This window comes from Thamnophis sirtalis, unplaced genomic scaffold (assembly GCF_051295495.1).
Source record: "Thamnophis sirtalis isolate CommonGarterSnake01/CBP01778 unplaced genomic scaffold, rThaSir2_p1.2 scaffold_5, whole genome shotgun sequence".
NCBI lineage: Eukaryota > Metazoa > Chordata > Lepidosauria > Squamata > Natricidae > Thamnophis > Thamnophis sirtalis.
The window spans coordinates 109,545,102-109,560,395 of record NW_028261385.1 but is presented as its reverse complement, the minus strand read 5'-3'; the positions used below and the strand labels follow the sequence as shown (position 1 = coordinate 109,560,395).

Sequence of the window (15,294 nt, the reverse complement as noted above, 5' to 3'; positions counted from 1 at the left end):
CCTCAATCACTACATCAAACTGGTAAATGCAGTACAGAATAGCAAATCATTATAACAGCATGGATACAAAGCAAAATGTTATTAAAGACTAAGATATTTTAATTCTCCAGATACTTTGTCTAGTTGTATATTGAATGATGAAGAAATTCAGCATCCAGAAGACAACAAAAATATCAATTACAATATACTAAAACCAGGTAAGGAACATGAACTTTATTAAATTAGGTGTCCATTTCTAACCACAATGATGTTAGGATAATGAAATTTGCATCATACTTTCATAACAAAAGGTCTTCCTTTTTACATTTGCACTGATATGTAAATTCACTTTTCCCTGATATCTTCGTTAAATCCTATAGACTATTATTAAAAACACAAACATATTTAAACATTTTGTAAAACAATATGGAAACATACTACCAAATTAGATTAGTCTGGATTTTAAATCTTTCAATGATATCAAACTGTTACTTCTTAAGGAAAGCATTAAGTATTATATTCATACATTTCTAATGAAAACCTTTCAAATGCTTTATTTTGGATGTAAGTAAGAGGTATCTGGCTGTAACATCTGTAACCTTATTGACCACCAGTGTTGATTAGGCTGATCTGGCTGCCTAGGCAGGTATCCCCCCTTTCCCTCACCGAGGATAGGATCCCAGATAAGAGTGTACTAATCGATCAAGAGTATACAGTAGGTCCACAATTGCAGTCAGTTTAAGAAATCTGTACTATGGAAAGTTGATGGGCAGTTTTCCAGAGTATGGGCTGCTGCTATTAATGTGTTAATGCTTTTAGGTCTTAATGTAACAAGTCCCTTTATTCCTATGTGACTGATTAATAAGTTTAGCTGGCTAGCAATTGGAAATCTGTATTTTGGTCTCTTCAAAAAAAGTTAAATGCTTTTTTCCCTCTGAATGAACAACCAAATACGATTCCTATGGAACATTGTTTAAAATCATTTTCCATTTATTTGTGTGACTGATTTGATTTGATTTTTTTGGAAGTGTTCCCTGTTTGGAAGTAAACATTCACAGCCACTCTGCCCTATTTTGAGTATCTCCTGGATGTTAAGGGAATTGTTAATAGTAATGAAAGAGCTAAAAATCATTCTCATTTATCTCTAACACAGTCACTTCCTTGAAGTAATATATTCACATAAAATTAGAGAATGAAAATACACATTATCCAAGCAAATAAAATCCTGTATGAATGGGGATGTTCCAGAAAAGTTTAAAATTTCCTTATTCAACAGCAGGCATACGTATAGAAGCAATAATTAACCATATGATTAAATCAGTAAACTAAAAGCAATGATTGGCCTTATGATTAGATCAGTAAGACAAACTGTCCAACTCCAAGCGTTGAGTAAATCAGTACCCTTAACACTAAATAAGATCAGCAACCACAGACTTGTAACTAAGCGTTGATTAAATCAGGAGTTACAACTGTTTAACTCTCAAACATTAATTAAGGATTGGAAGTTTACATGGTAAAGTTAGGGTAATTGTGTTGTTTAATTAGATTTGTGACCTGCCACGTCAGGTATAGCTGACGTAGGTATAGGAGGAGTTAGGGAGGGTATAATTGCTATTACGCTTCTGTAAAGGGTGTGGCTCTCCTTTGTGACTCAGGTGAAGTCAGGGTGAGACCCACCAACGCTTTGCAAACCGTTTTCAAATTAGCTCTAATATTCTTTGAATAAAAGGGACTTTATTCTTTCACTCCGAAACTCGTCTTTGGATTTTTGGTTCAAAATTCTGCAAACAGCTGGGGGCTCGTCCGGGATTCAATCTCTTGCTGGGCTCTAGGGGGGTCTCCCTTGGGTGCACCCCTCTCCGAATTTGAGAGGAGGGGGAACTACCTAGAGAACTGCGGAGCTCTTGAAAGCCCGTAAAATTTGTGTGATAGACGAGGAGTAGGGGGGGTTGAATAAAGGGGAAGAGATGACTTGGAGATCGACCGGGAAACATCTGTGCACAGAACCCTGGTGAGTACTGGTTTTGAAAACACCAGAACACAAGACCCAGGGCGGTCAGGGAGTGTGTGGATGTGAGAACTAGCAACGGGGCCGGGTGGAAGTCCTTTTGAGGAATCTCAGGGGAGATTCGCAGGACGGAGTGAGTGATGGGGATATTGTGAATATCCGGAGACGGTGACGTGTGGAATTGAAAAGAGTTGCTGGGAGGGACACAGGAGCACATACTCAAGATAGGCTGACCACCCATAAGAGAGATGGGGGGGGGTAATACAAAGTCGACTGAGTAAGGGAAAGGAGAAAATCTGAACAAATCCTGGCCAGGATGAGAGGGAATACAAGACCTGCTAATATAGTGTTGTGTACCTACTCCTCTAGAGAGTAGAAGAGGGTGCCTGATCACCACCCTGGACTCGGGACGTCGATCCTAATGAAGTCCGTGTTAGGTTGTACGGGAGGTTAAACCACTGCAGTTTCTGTTGGTGACTGTCGAGTATCCAGCACCGCGGGTCAGTGGTAGTGTTTTAGAACATGGGAGGAGGAGGTAGTGTCCCGAGGAGACCCCTCCAGTGTATGTTGAAAAAAAAAAAAATTAAGAAGGCATATAATGGGGATTATGGGGACCCCCCCAGCAACCCAGGCTAATTTAAAAATATTTTGTGAGGCAGAATGGCCCACTTTTGGTGTAGGATGGCCCCCAGAGGGAACTCTGGATCCTAGGGTTATAAGCTTAGTCCATCAAGTTGTAACAAACTCAGGAACTGGCCACCATCAGATGAACTGAAGAGAAGTTCTATCTGAGTTTTGTTTAGTTGTTGTGTTTGGTTTTTTTTTTTTTTAACCCGAAGTGACTAAGAGGTCCACAGGGATATGTTAGAAAATTGTTGCAGCTGTAATAGTTGTCTTTTAAAAGAAAAGTAGAGCTCGAGCCCCACCCAGATGCAAATGATGTGTTAATAAAATATCTATATATCTTGCTCTTTAAAACTATGCCAGCGTGCTGCTGGAAGAGCTAAGAGTTTGGACCTTTAAAACTATGCCAGCGCTCAGCTGGGAGGTCCAATCTAGAACCCTGGCCAAGCAATGTGTGGACAAACATCCCTATACATTGTCTCTATAAATCTTGATCTTTAAAATTATGCCAGCGCTGCTGGGAGATCAAGATAGAAATGGAACATCACAGGGCAGAGACAGGTATTAACAAAATAGTGCTTAAAGAGATAGAACAACGGGCATAACTTCGAGCAAAAGTAAGAAATTTAGCAGGTAATAAGGTAAAGCCTAACTGAATGGGAAGACCTAGGTAATTGGACTTGATTAATTTGATGTAATGTCTGTTAAAAAAAAAATCTTAGATGTGAATTTATACTAATAACATGTAGAATTGAATGGCGTTGAATTGATTGTGATATGTTTAACCAAGCTAGCAGAATAAATAAACTTCTCAGCTTGGGCTTGAAGCTGGGGGAGGGAAGAGTAGTTAGGATTTAAGCTGCTCACTGATTGGAGAATGAGCCATAAGTTCTCCAAGGAAAGACATTTGAAGATTTAAAGTGACAGAACCTCCCCCAGGCCTGAAAGTTTTGTTTCATGATATGTGTGTATGTGTGTGTGTGTAATCATTTTCCCGACCTGGAGGGAAGTTGAGATCCCTTAATAATAGAAAATGGAGCTCATTGGCTTATGTACAGCTCCCTGAAATACTTGTAATAACTGCTTTGCATGGAGAAAGAATGAAATGGGATATTTGTGTGTGAAATTAATTTACACAAGCAGTCTGATTGCAGTGTGAAGGTGAGCATGTTTGTGGTAAAAGTTAGTGTGAATGTACTGACTCCCTTTTGCTTAAAGAAATGGAGAAAATTTGTTGAGAGAATGCAGAGAGAGAGAGAGAGAGAGAGAGAGAGAGAGAGAGAGAGAGAGAGAGAGAGAGAGAGAGAGATCCCATTCAAAATTATGTTGCACTGGTGGTCTCATGAGTAGGAGTCCCCGGGCTCACTGTGTATAATTTAAAATAAAAATACTGAAAAGCCTGGATTGCACATTAGCTAAACTCAATTTGGCCTCACAAAAATAAGAGCTAGGGCAGATTCAAGAACCATCTCTTCGGAATGGGCAGCCTGTAATTTAAAGGGAAAGCATGGCTGTGCAGAATTTTGGAAGATTTGAGGGGGGTGGTTGCTTGCTGGAAGCTCACAGAAGAGATATCTGGTATTAATTGGCATGGAAAATTGGATACTGTAAATTGAGCCACTGAAGGGATCCTTCTGCTGTCTCAATGCCTTTCCATTGGGAGAATTAGGTCTCCCTCATCTGACCAATTTTACTCTTTTGTCAAGAACATGTGCGTTCCACTCACATGTTTTGAAAAAGGAGGGATTGTAGGAAGTTATCACCCAGCCCTCTCCCAGAAAATGTAATGACCTAGGGAATATTGAAAAGGCAGAATAGCTGTCTGCAGCTTCCTCCCATTCCCCCTCTTTGTCAATGAATCATTAAACCCTGAGCTAATCCATTTTAAGTTGGTTGTTAACTTAAGGATATTTTTCCCTTTAAAGAGCAAGTATCAGGAAAGGGGGGGGGAGTGCAGCTTGGCTTTTCTGCTCTCTTTAACAATTTTTTTTTCTCTTTACCCTTCTGTCTGAGAAAGGAGGGGCTACTGGGTGAACTGCTCATGTAGCTTTGCTTTTCATTGTTTTGGTTTTCTTATATTTTCTTTTCTGCTCTGAATATAATTTTAATTTTGTTATTTTTGGGAAAGTTTTGAGGTTTAAGATGTAAAACTAAACCTATATAAAAAGAAATGATTTTGAAAGATTTTGTTTGCATTTGTACGTGTTTTAACCTACTTAATGAGAATATGCTTTCATCTGAATGGAATCTGAACTAACTCACATTTTACTAAAAACAGAGAACTGACACAAAAGTTTGATCCAAATATATTTCAGAGCATGGACCCAAAGTACTCTATTTAGATTGCCTCGGGTTCTGTTCTCAGGGTAATTGTATTAGCAAATACCGAAGGGAATCGAGATGTTGATCCAAGTACTCCCTTCACCTAAATGTGTTTTGCAGTGAGACAGGGAAAAATAGGCAGGTTGTATTTAAATGAAGCCAGTACTATACCATAAAGAAAATGGAGTTTTGTTTGCAGTTTATTATGCAACCAACTATTTGTGTCCAAAAAAGTTTTGGTGTTTTTTTTCTTCTTCTTCTTCTTCATTGTATTGATTTCTGGCTTCCAATTGAAAAGCTTACAAGAAATAAAGCCTTATTTATGTTGGCCAAAGAGCAGAATGAGAAATGGAAGTTCTCAGACTCTTACAGCACAACAGTATTTCCATATTTCTATTTCTTTAGCCACATCAGCTGCAATTCAGGTATTTTTATAATGTGAGCTAAGCAGTCGTAATAAGGGTGCTACATATGATCATCAGAAGTGTCTTTAAGTCCTTAGATTCTATCCTTACACAAACTAGAATTATTTGAATTAATAGGCAGTAAAGAATTTTGAGTCTCTCCTTGCCAGCATTTAAGATTAAGGAGTGACTAATTTGATATACTTTTCTCCAGTGGTGTGCGATCCAAGTATTTAGAGATGACTGAGAATGGAGGTGATAAATGGATGGAGAACCTGAAGATAGACAGACCTTCCCTGATGAAAAAGAGATCATCATAAATAGTTTTCATTTAAAGAAAAATGGCCTTAAAATGGCTCTCTTTGAGCTGATCATGCTATGAGAAAATATTCTTTAATTTGGAGGAGAAGCTATCCTCCGTAGTAATTATTTTATGCCATAATGTGTTTTGTGTGTCTCCTTATAAAAATGAGGAATTTTGAGGGAAGGAAGTAAAGCTTTTTGAAAACATTTTATACACTGGGGAAATGCTACTTCCTTCCTAAGCATATTTTATTATTACTGTATTTGCATGTCTGAGGGGGGAAATGGATTGGGTAACAGAATTGAGTGTCTGAGGTATCTTTTTACATGATGTCATTTCTCACAATTTCACTTTATGTGGGGATGAAGGACTGCAAAATACATCAGAAAAGGAATGATACTGAACAAGCACATTGTTCCTAAAATTCTTATGCGTCCTTCAATGTCAGTCCTCCGTAAATGAGACAGCAGAGCAGACATCTGAAAATTATATTTCAGGCCCTTTACACTCAAAATATTAGTTAATAAATAACACTGGAATTGCGGTGGGAGAGTTAATTTGTCTAATCCAACCAGCAAAACTCACCTAAAACAAATGATCTTATTTAAGATATTTATTCAAGACACAAGTTGTTGCCCCTTTTAGAAAAAAAATCTAAAAGATGGGAAATGTGGAATGGAAATTGTGACAGAAGCTCAGAAAGTATATGTGAACAGAGATGGAAGAAAGGATAAGAAAGTGTTGTTGTCAGTTGTAGGAGTAATGATGGATAAGAGGTTAGGAGACCAGAAAAGAAAGAGAAGGGACTTTGGAAATTGAGGATAATGGAAAGGAAGGTGGCAAGGAAGGGGAAGAGGAATGTGGGCAGGACAAAGTGGAAGGACTCGGTGTTTTAGATGTGAAAAGGACGGACATTTTTCTAGAAACTGTCCACAAAAGAAAATAGAAAGAGAGAGGGAACAGCAAGTATATTGACTGATGGATGAGGATGGAGAATAGGATGGGAAGGATGAAATATTTGTTAGTTATTATAGATCATCTGACAGGATGGGTAGAAGCCTACCCTTGTTTTGATGAAACTGCTAGAACTGTTGTTAGATTATTATTAGAACATATTATACCAAGATATGGGATTGTTCAGAGAGTTGATAGTGACCAGGGAAGACACTTCATGGGAAAAATTACTCAAGGAGTGGCTAACGTATTGGGAATAAAATGGGACCTACATAGTCCATGGCATCCGCCCTCTAGTGGGAAGGTGGAAAATATGAATGGAAAGATTAAAACTATGTTAACGAAATTGTATTTAGAAACAGGAATGAATTGGATGAAAACTTTGCCAATAGCCCTGTTTAGGATAAGAACACAACCCAGGAGGGATGTGGGAGTCTCACCTTATGAAATGTTATTTGGGATGCCACTAAGGAATGCTGGGATATGAATGGGGAATTTACCTAGTAAAGACAAAGGGTTGATACAATACTTGCAAATACTGTCCCAGACTTTTGATTCTTTCAGAAAAGCGGGCTATTTAATACAGACTCCCCCATTGAGCTTCAAAGTACATTCCATTGAAGTGGGAGACTAGGTGTGGATAAAGACTTGGAAGGACGATTCCCTAAAGCCAAAGTGGGATGGACCATTCCTGGTGTTGCTGACCACAGACACTGCCATCTGGACGAAAGAAAAAGGCTGGACCCACTACACCAGAGCGAAGAGAGCCAACTTGGAGGAGTCGGAAACATGGAAAGCCTTTCAAAAGGAACCATTGAAACTGGTGTTAAAAAAACAAAAAAAAAAAAAAAACAGTGACTTATATCCTTTTGAATATAACCCTAGTGGCGGTTGGGGGAGAATTATGGATTGAACCGCCTAGAATCTTTGAACCTGATGGAACTTGGACACAAATTTGGTGTTATAATGACAAGGAGAGTGAGTGTTGTCCCATGAATTGGATCTTTGAACCCAAAATTTGGTGGTATGAATCTAAATTACAACCAAACTGGCAACAAGTAGGTCAGGAGGAAAGTTGGATAGTGGTAACACAAAAGAGAGGGGGTAAGTGTCAAACCACTCTATATTTGCAAATAAACCAAGAGACTATAGGAAGATATACTTGTACAATGTGGGAGGAGAAAGACTATTTAAACACAAGCTCTTTAGTGGTCTCCCCAAGTTCTTTCAAATTTCCTCCTATCCCCTCGTGGATGCTGACTGCTTCGGCTATTAGGAGACGCTCCCTGCAGAGAAAGAATAGAGCCGTTGGTATGGTTATCTGTTTGAAAAGTGAGGGACATCAAAAGGGAGAGTTCCAATACTGGAAAACTGCCCAATATGGATGTAATCTGACTCTGGAGGTAACACCAAGGCAAACTCAGAGAGATCCAGCTTGGACTTGTAAAAATCAAAGTAGAGAGTGGATGAGTGGAATCACCCAGATGTGTGAAAATGCAACCAGGGGAGACCCAAGGTGCTATTGGATAGGGAAGGCCTTGTGGTTCAGTGGTTGTGGCACGGAAGGGGAAGGCACTGAGAATCTCCACTTTCTATGTGATAATACTAGGAGTCAGTATTTACAACCAGGATGGAAGGGGTTGTGTAAAGTATTGTGGGAACCTGCTCGGAGTCATCAACCAGCCTATCCCTTAAACCCCCATGAAAAAAAAAGAAAGAACAGAGCATTACATGCCATAACCCAGGCCTACTCACAAGGTATAATGTGACCCTGTGGGTTGGACTGGGAATTATTAGTGGACAGCCTGGGGCAGCATTACTAAAATATCTTAATCATACGGTGGTCACCAAAGAAGAAAAATGGGAGCTTTCATTAGATGTATGTAGAGCAATGGATATGATAGCCTTCCGAAAATGTGGTTCACAAACCTGGACTGGTCTGTTAGATGAAGGGGGCTTTTTGGGAGGTATTTTTAGAAATTGGAAGCAGGCTTTATTTATGGTAGGTTTGATTTTTATTGGACTTACGATGCTACCTTGCTTAATCCCAGTAATACGAAATATTGTAACAAGCTCAGTAAATGGAATACTCCAAGCACAACAAAATGCAAAATCTGTAATGGTATTGAAGGAGATTGGAGATCAAATTCAGTTATTAGAACGCATGGAAACTTTGCACCCCATGGAAAATACAGAAGATGAAAAGAAAAGGTTGAATGAAATAAGAGGAAATATTAAACAAATGACCAAATAAGAAATGGGGGATTGAATGGGGATGTTCCAGAAAAGTTTAAAATTTCCTTATTCAACAGCAGGCATACGTATAGAAGCAATAATTAACCATATGATTAAATCAGTAAACTAAAAGCAATGATTGGCCTTATGATTAGATCAGTAAGACAAACTGTCCAACTCCAAGCGTTGATTAAATCAGTACCCTTAACACTAAATAAGATCAGCAACCACAGACTTGTAACTAAGCGTTGATTAAATCAGGAGTTACAACTGTTTAACTCTCAAACATTAATTAAGGATTGGAAGTTTACATGGTAAAGTTAGGGTAATTGTGTTGTTTAATTAGATTTGTGACCTGCCACGTCAGGTATAGCTGACGTAGGTATAGGAGGAGTTAGGGAGGGTATAATTGCTATTACGCTTCTGTAAAGGGTGTGGCTCTCCTTTGTGACTCAGGTGAAGTCAGGGTGAGACCCACCAACGCTTTGCAAACCGTTTTCAAATTAGCTCTAATATTCTTTGAATAAAAGGGACTTTATTCTTTCACTCCGAAACTCGTCTTTGGATTTTTGGTTCAAAATTCTGCAAACACTGTATACTCATCAAAAAGACCTAATCAACTAAAAAAGTGCATACACCAAAATATTTTTTCCCGGAGACAACGTTTTATGAAGATTGTTGTCAAATCTTCAAGAGAAGAAGAATAAATCAACAGAGAAAGACAAACAAGGACAAAATTGATTGATCTAACATCAATATTCTCTCCTATATCGTGCTGGGCCCACAGAAACCATCCAATTCAATTAACAAATACAAAATAATTAAAAATAAAATATAGTAGTAACTAATGTTCTCCTTTGGCCTTTATGAACATACCCCCCTCCCCCGTTTCACTTTCTCCTTCAGCCATTTTCCATAAATTTCCACTTACCGGAATTACTAAAACTTGAAAGAACCCCCGTGGGATCATAGTTTGGCTAGCTTGCCCCTTCCAAAAAGGGAAGAGAGTAAAACTTCTGTGCCTGGTAATCCAAGTTCCTTATAAAACAGGAAGCCAAAAAGTAAGGAAAGGGTGGAGACATAAATTCCCACCCACATCAAATATTAGTCCATCCACCCTATAATGTTCAGAGGAATCTACTCATAGCATGTGAGCAAGGCAGTTAACCCATTCATTCTCAGTAAACTAAGTCCTGCTCAGAATCCTATGGAAGAAGGGAAGATTTTATTTTCAAAAGACTGCCTCATAAAATACTTCAGAGAAAACATTCACTTAACCAATTTCATCCTAGCTTTCCTCTTCTCCCCCAAATTCATTATAAAATGTCCATAGTAAGATAGATTTAGAAGAAAAATCAGACTGTGATTTAGCATGTTAATACCAGGTTTGTATGTCTGATTTTAGATTTTGTGTTTGAGTGTGGTGTTAATCCAGCCAATGTAGGTTTATTCCACAACCATGGTTAACTATGGCATAGTAGCGTGTGAAAAGTCACCTATACATAACATTCATACAAGATGCCAACTGTAGCACGATTGCATAATTAACAAGACAACAAACCAAATGGCTCAGTGCAATTCATGTCCACATGTAACTAAATGTTGCATTTGGCTGTTCCCGTTGGGAGAAATGTCCTTCTGGGTTCGGCTCCAAGTGGGGAAAAAGACACTGGAGACATAGAGCCTGCTTGGAAAGATGATTTTAATAGTGGACAGGACCACATGGCTTGAGTGATCAGATGCTTCAATATTGGTGGAGAAGGGAAAGCAAGGAAGGATGGCTTGTATAGTGTTTTAACTGCATTTGGATTAAACAACATGCTCTGCAGAGACCTGAAAATCAGTTGACCGGTGGGAGGCATGTGCAAATGTGCAGTGGAGCTCAGCTGGGGCGATGGCTCATGTGCCAGCAGAGAGGCTTCTCCATGCCACTTGTGGCACATGTGCCATAGATTTGCCATCACGGTCATAGACCTTTCCCGGATGCTACACATTTTCTTTTTCCCTAGCAAGCAAACTCAGCCATATAGCTGAGCATGTTGCGAGATCATGGCGGGGGGGTGGGGGGGTGAGGAATGCGAGGTAGAGTTTAAAGTTTAGAGTTCCCAAAGGGGTCACGGCCCACAGGTTGAGAACCGCTGCTGTAGAGGAAATATGGAAAATGATTGCTGCTGTGTTTCCTTTGCAGCAGCAAATGCGCTGAATAACTTCTGAAGGTAATCAGCTCAATCAGCAAGGCCTACTGAAAACCTCACAATGTCACAGGGACACACAAGGGCAGGGCCAATTTTTCCTTCCAAGTGAAGTGACCCCTGGAAAATGTAGTTAGAGCTTAATCATAGCCAGCCATTGTGTCTTCAAATGCAAGTGATCTGGCACACGTATTTCTGTGTGCCAAGAGTTTGGTTGCAACCTGAAACCTACTAGAAATTAACCCCATTCTGTTCGTAAACCTTCGCAAGAGTTAGATTGTTACAGCTGCAGGTTTGTGGCGTCAACATCACGCCAGGAGAGATTTTTCTTTCTTTCTTTTCCAAGATCTTGTTTCATCTTAGTGGAGGCTTTAGAGTTAGATGAACCCTGAAACTCAACCTCTATTTTGTAGTACAATCAGACCTAATAAAGGCCCAGCCACAGAGAAAGACTACACTTTGAAGATCTGTGGTGTGGGGGTGGGGGGTGGGGGAAAGTTGTTTGTGTAATATTTGCTTTTGTAAAACATTCACGCCAACAAAACAGTGAGAAAACCCACCTTCAGGACAACAGAGCCACTCAGATCTCCCTTGGATTCTCATTGTTTCCATGCATGCAATTTGTATCAGTCCAGAACCAAATTTGCACCTGTGATTTTCAGCCCATCACATGTGTTTGGCAGCCGGGCTGATTTATTCCTGCCTCAGTCATTATGTTATCTATGCCACAAAAAGTTATATTACATTTACTCATTGGTGGGTCTTTCTTTCTTTCTTTCTTTCTTTCTTTCTTTCTTTCTTTCTTTCTTTCTTTCTTTCTTTCTTTCTTTCTTCCTTCCTTCCTCCTTCGTCCTTCCTTCCTTCTTTCTTTCTTTCTCTTTTTTTTCTTCTTTCTTTCTTTCTTTCTTTCTTTCTTTCCTTCTTGCCTCCTTCCTTCCTTCCTTTCTTTCACAGTGCAGGAACTCTTGTGTCATTCTCTGGCCTCAGCTGATGGAACAGTCTCCTCATGTGAAGTGAAAAACTAGTCTGCTAACTTTCTCTTCAGAGCAATCATGCTGATACTTTTGCAAATGTACACTACCATGCTGAGGCTACTTTAAAACACTGCCAGAATTTCCACAGGCTGTTATGATTTTGCAACTGTTCCCGCAGTTTCAGAATAGCCCAGGAATAGAAAATAGGAAATAGGCAAGAGTTTTTTCCTTTTATTCGTCTATTTGCATCAGGCTTCTCGAGTGTTTTTCAGTCCCAGTAGTTCAGGTAGCAGAAGGAGACCTAGCTTTGTCTTCCTGATTATGGGTTTTCAATCATAATCTCAATCATAAGGTAAATGTAGCCCTCGACTTACATCAGTTAATTTAGTAACCGTTCAAAGTTACAGCAACACTGAAAAAAGTGACTTACGACCATTTTTCACACGAGGGTTGCAGCCTCCCCATTGTCACTTGATCAAAATTCAACACTTGGCAACTGACTCACATTTTTGACCGTTGCAAAGTCCCGGGATCATGTGATCACCTTTTGTGAGATTTCGACAAGCAAAGTCGATGGGAAAGCCAGATTCATTTAACAGCCATGTTACTAATTTAACAATTGCAGCAATTCACTTAACAACTGTGTCAAGAATGGTTGTAAAATGAGACAAAATTCACTTAACCACTGTCTTGCTTAGCAACAAATATTTTAGGCTCAATTGTGGTCGTAAGTCGAGGACTACCTGTACTCACAATTCGAATCATGGTCATAGTTGCGAATGGTGGGGAAATAATTGGATCGCAAAACTGAGGACAGGATCTCCTGCAGCCTTCACACTCTCAGTGGGATTTTTAAGAAAGGAGGAATGATGGCATGGTAGCCAGGGACTTCATTCAATTATAAATGGCCAGGTGAATTATAAATAGGGCAGGGGTAAACAATAAAACACATACAGGTATACCTTGAAAAGAAAAACTAGCAATGTGGAAAATAATGTTTTGTTCTTTTTTCTTTGGGAATATAATTATCAATTCCATTGATATTAAATGGGGTTTGCTAAAAGGCGGAAATACACCATGTAAAATAGACAATGGAAGGGAGATAAAGAGAGGGAAAGAGAGAGAAAGGAGACAGGAGAGAGGGAAGTAGAAGGGAGGGAGGAAATAGAAGAGAGGGAAGGTGTGGAAAGAGAGAAGAGAGAGAGAGAGAGCAAGGGGAAGTAGTGAAGAGAGAGAGGGCAGAGGGAAGAAAGGTAGGGAGGAGGAGAGAGGGGGAGGAGAAGAGTGGAAGATCAAATAGACTATAATATAGTGTATCGAAAGCAGAAGGGCAAATAAAATTGAAGAGGCTTAACGGCAAGAGGAATTGATATATTATTGAATATTCAAAAATGTTTGTTCAGATGTAATGATATACTTTGGATTATATTATATGTATGTTAAAAAATAAAAAAAACTTGGCAAAATAAAGACACATACAGGCTTACAACAGTTTGTTTAATCCCTGTTCAAAGTTACAACAGCACTGAAAAAAGGGACTTATGACCATTTTCACACATAACCATTGCAGCATTCCTATGGTCACAATTCAGATGCTTGGCACCTGACATATTTATAATAGTTGCAATGTTCTGGGGTCACGTAATTACCGGCGTTTTTATAACTTTCTGACAAACAAAGTCAATAGGGAAGCCAGATTCACTTAACAACTGTGCCACTAACTTCACTACTGCCATGATTCATTAACAACAGTGGCAAGAAAGATTGTAAAATGGGGAAAAGCCATTAACAAATACCTCAGCAACAGAAATTTTGGACTCCGTTGTGGTTGTAAATTGAGGACTATCTATACAAGATGCATGAAAACATTGAGGGATGTGATTCAATTGGTTTGTTATTATTATTTTTATGATGTTTTATGATATGACTTCAGAAGCTTTGGTGACTTGGGAAGAGGAATAAATGGAACTGAGCTTTTGCAATGTCCTATTAGCTGCCTAGAGTAGCCCCATGGCGAGATAGGCAGCAAATACATTTAGCAAATAAAATAAATAAATATTGTACATATCGTTCTAGTGAGTGTGGGGAAGTACAGTAACCAATAATACATTGATGAAAGAAATGTCCTTCTGGGTTCGGCTCCAAGTGGGGAAAAAGACACTGGAGACATGGAGGCTGCTTGGAAAGATGGTTTAATGGTGGATAGGACCACATGGCTTGAGCCCTGAACAGAAAAGGTGATCACATGCTTCAATGTTGGTGGAGAAGAAGAGAAGGAAGGAATGAGATGCTGAGTCCCTGGATTTATGCCCTCTCTGGCCTTTGATCTTGAGCTTGTATTCTGATTGGTTGTCAGACTCCCATGGGGACAACTCTCTAGGCTGGATTTTGAATCCAGGTTTGGTTGAGTTCTCAGATGCCATGTGGTCAGTTGAGTAAAGGGCCAATATTATCATGCTTTAATCCCACCCCCCTGGAGCTGAAGTGGAGAGGTCTTTATTATGTAAAGGGACTAGCTTGGCCTTCTTAATTGCCCATTGACAAAATGGGGATGGGCAGGAAGCTACAGGCAGCTATTCTGTCTTTTAAAACATGTTTCTTTCTTTTCACATCCAGAGAAATATTCTGCCTTTTCAATATTTTGTTTTTCTGGGAGAGGGCTGGGTGATAACTTCCTACAACATAAAATGGACAGGAGGTGCAGTCTTGTTCTTTATCTTTTAGGTTGGCCCTGCACATTATGCAGAAGCTGTTTCAGGGACACAATACATTGAAGGACAAGCTGGTTAGTCACATTTTATTCTACTTCTGTCAACCCAGTTCAGGCAATGGTTCAATGAGTCATGGTAACCTTGAAAGCTGGATTAATTGCAAGATAGATAGGTCAATCAACCCAGGTAGGTATACCAATATATACTGTACAGCCATAGTGTAATTTCAGATAAGTTATTACACCTCACCTTTATCAAATGAGGAAGAGGGAGAGAGGTAGTAGGAACAGAATATTTCCATATATCCTGACCCATTCAGACTTGTTCAACTCATTTACAGAAAGTAAAATTAGCAGAAACCTCATCTGACTGAGAATAGATGCCAAGTTGGTTGTTTATTTTTGCAAAAATAAGTAAAATCAGTTGACACCCTTCTTTCCTTAATGAACTTCAACAATATTTTATTGCTTTCTTTCCAAAAATGCTGTGAAGTGTTGCACTTTGTCAGGATACAAATAACCAAGAAGGTGAAATTGCTAAATCAATTAAATCAGTGACTGGTCTAATTTAGTAGCTGAGAAGATAAT

The 15,294-nt window shown here is 39.2% G+C and overlaps 1 protein-coding gene across 1 annotated transcript in view; it reads right to left on the bottom strand.

Moving 5' to 3' along the window:
- Positions 1-9,893, bottom strand: part of LOC148045544 (tumor necrosis factor receptor superfamily member 1A-like) — a 37,912-nt gene extending 28,019 nt beyond the window's left edge. The window contains exon 1 of the mRNA XM_087716520.1: positions 9,762-9,893. Coding sequence (XP_087572646.1) covers positions 9,762-9,800 — 39 coding nt within the window. The 5' untranslated portion in view covers positions 9,801-9,893. The remainder of the gene's footprint in view (positions 1-9,761) is intronic.
- Between the last annotated feature and the right edge of the window lie 5,401 nt (positions 9,894-15,294).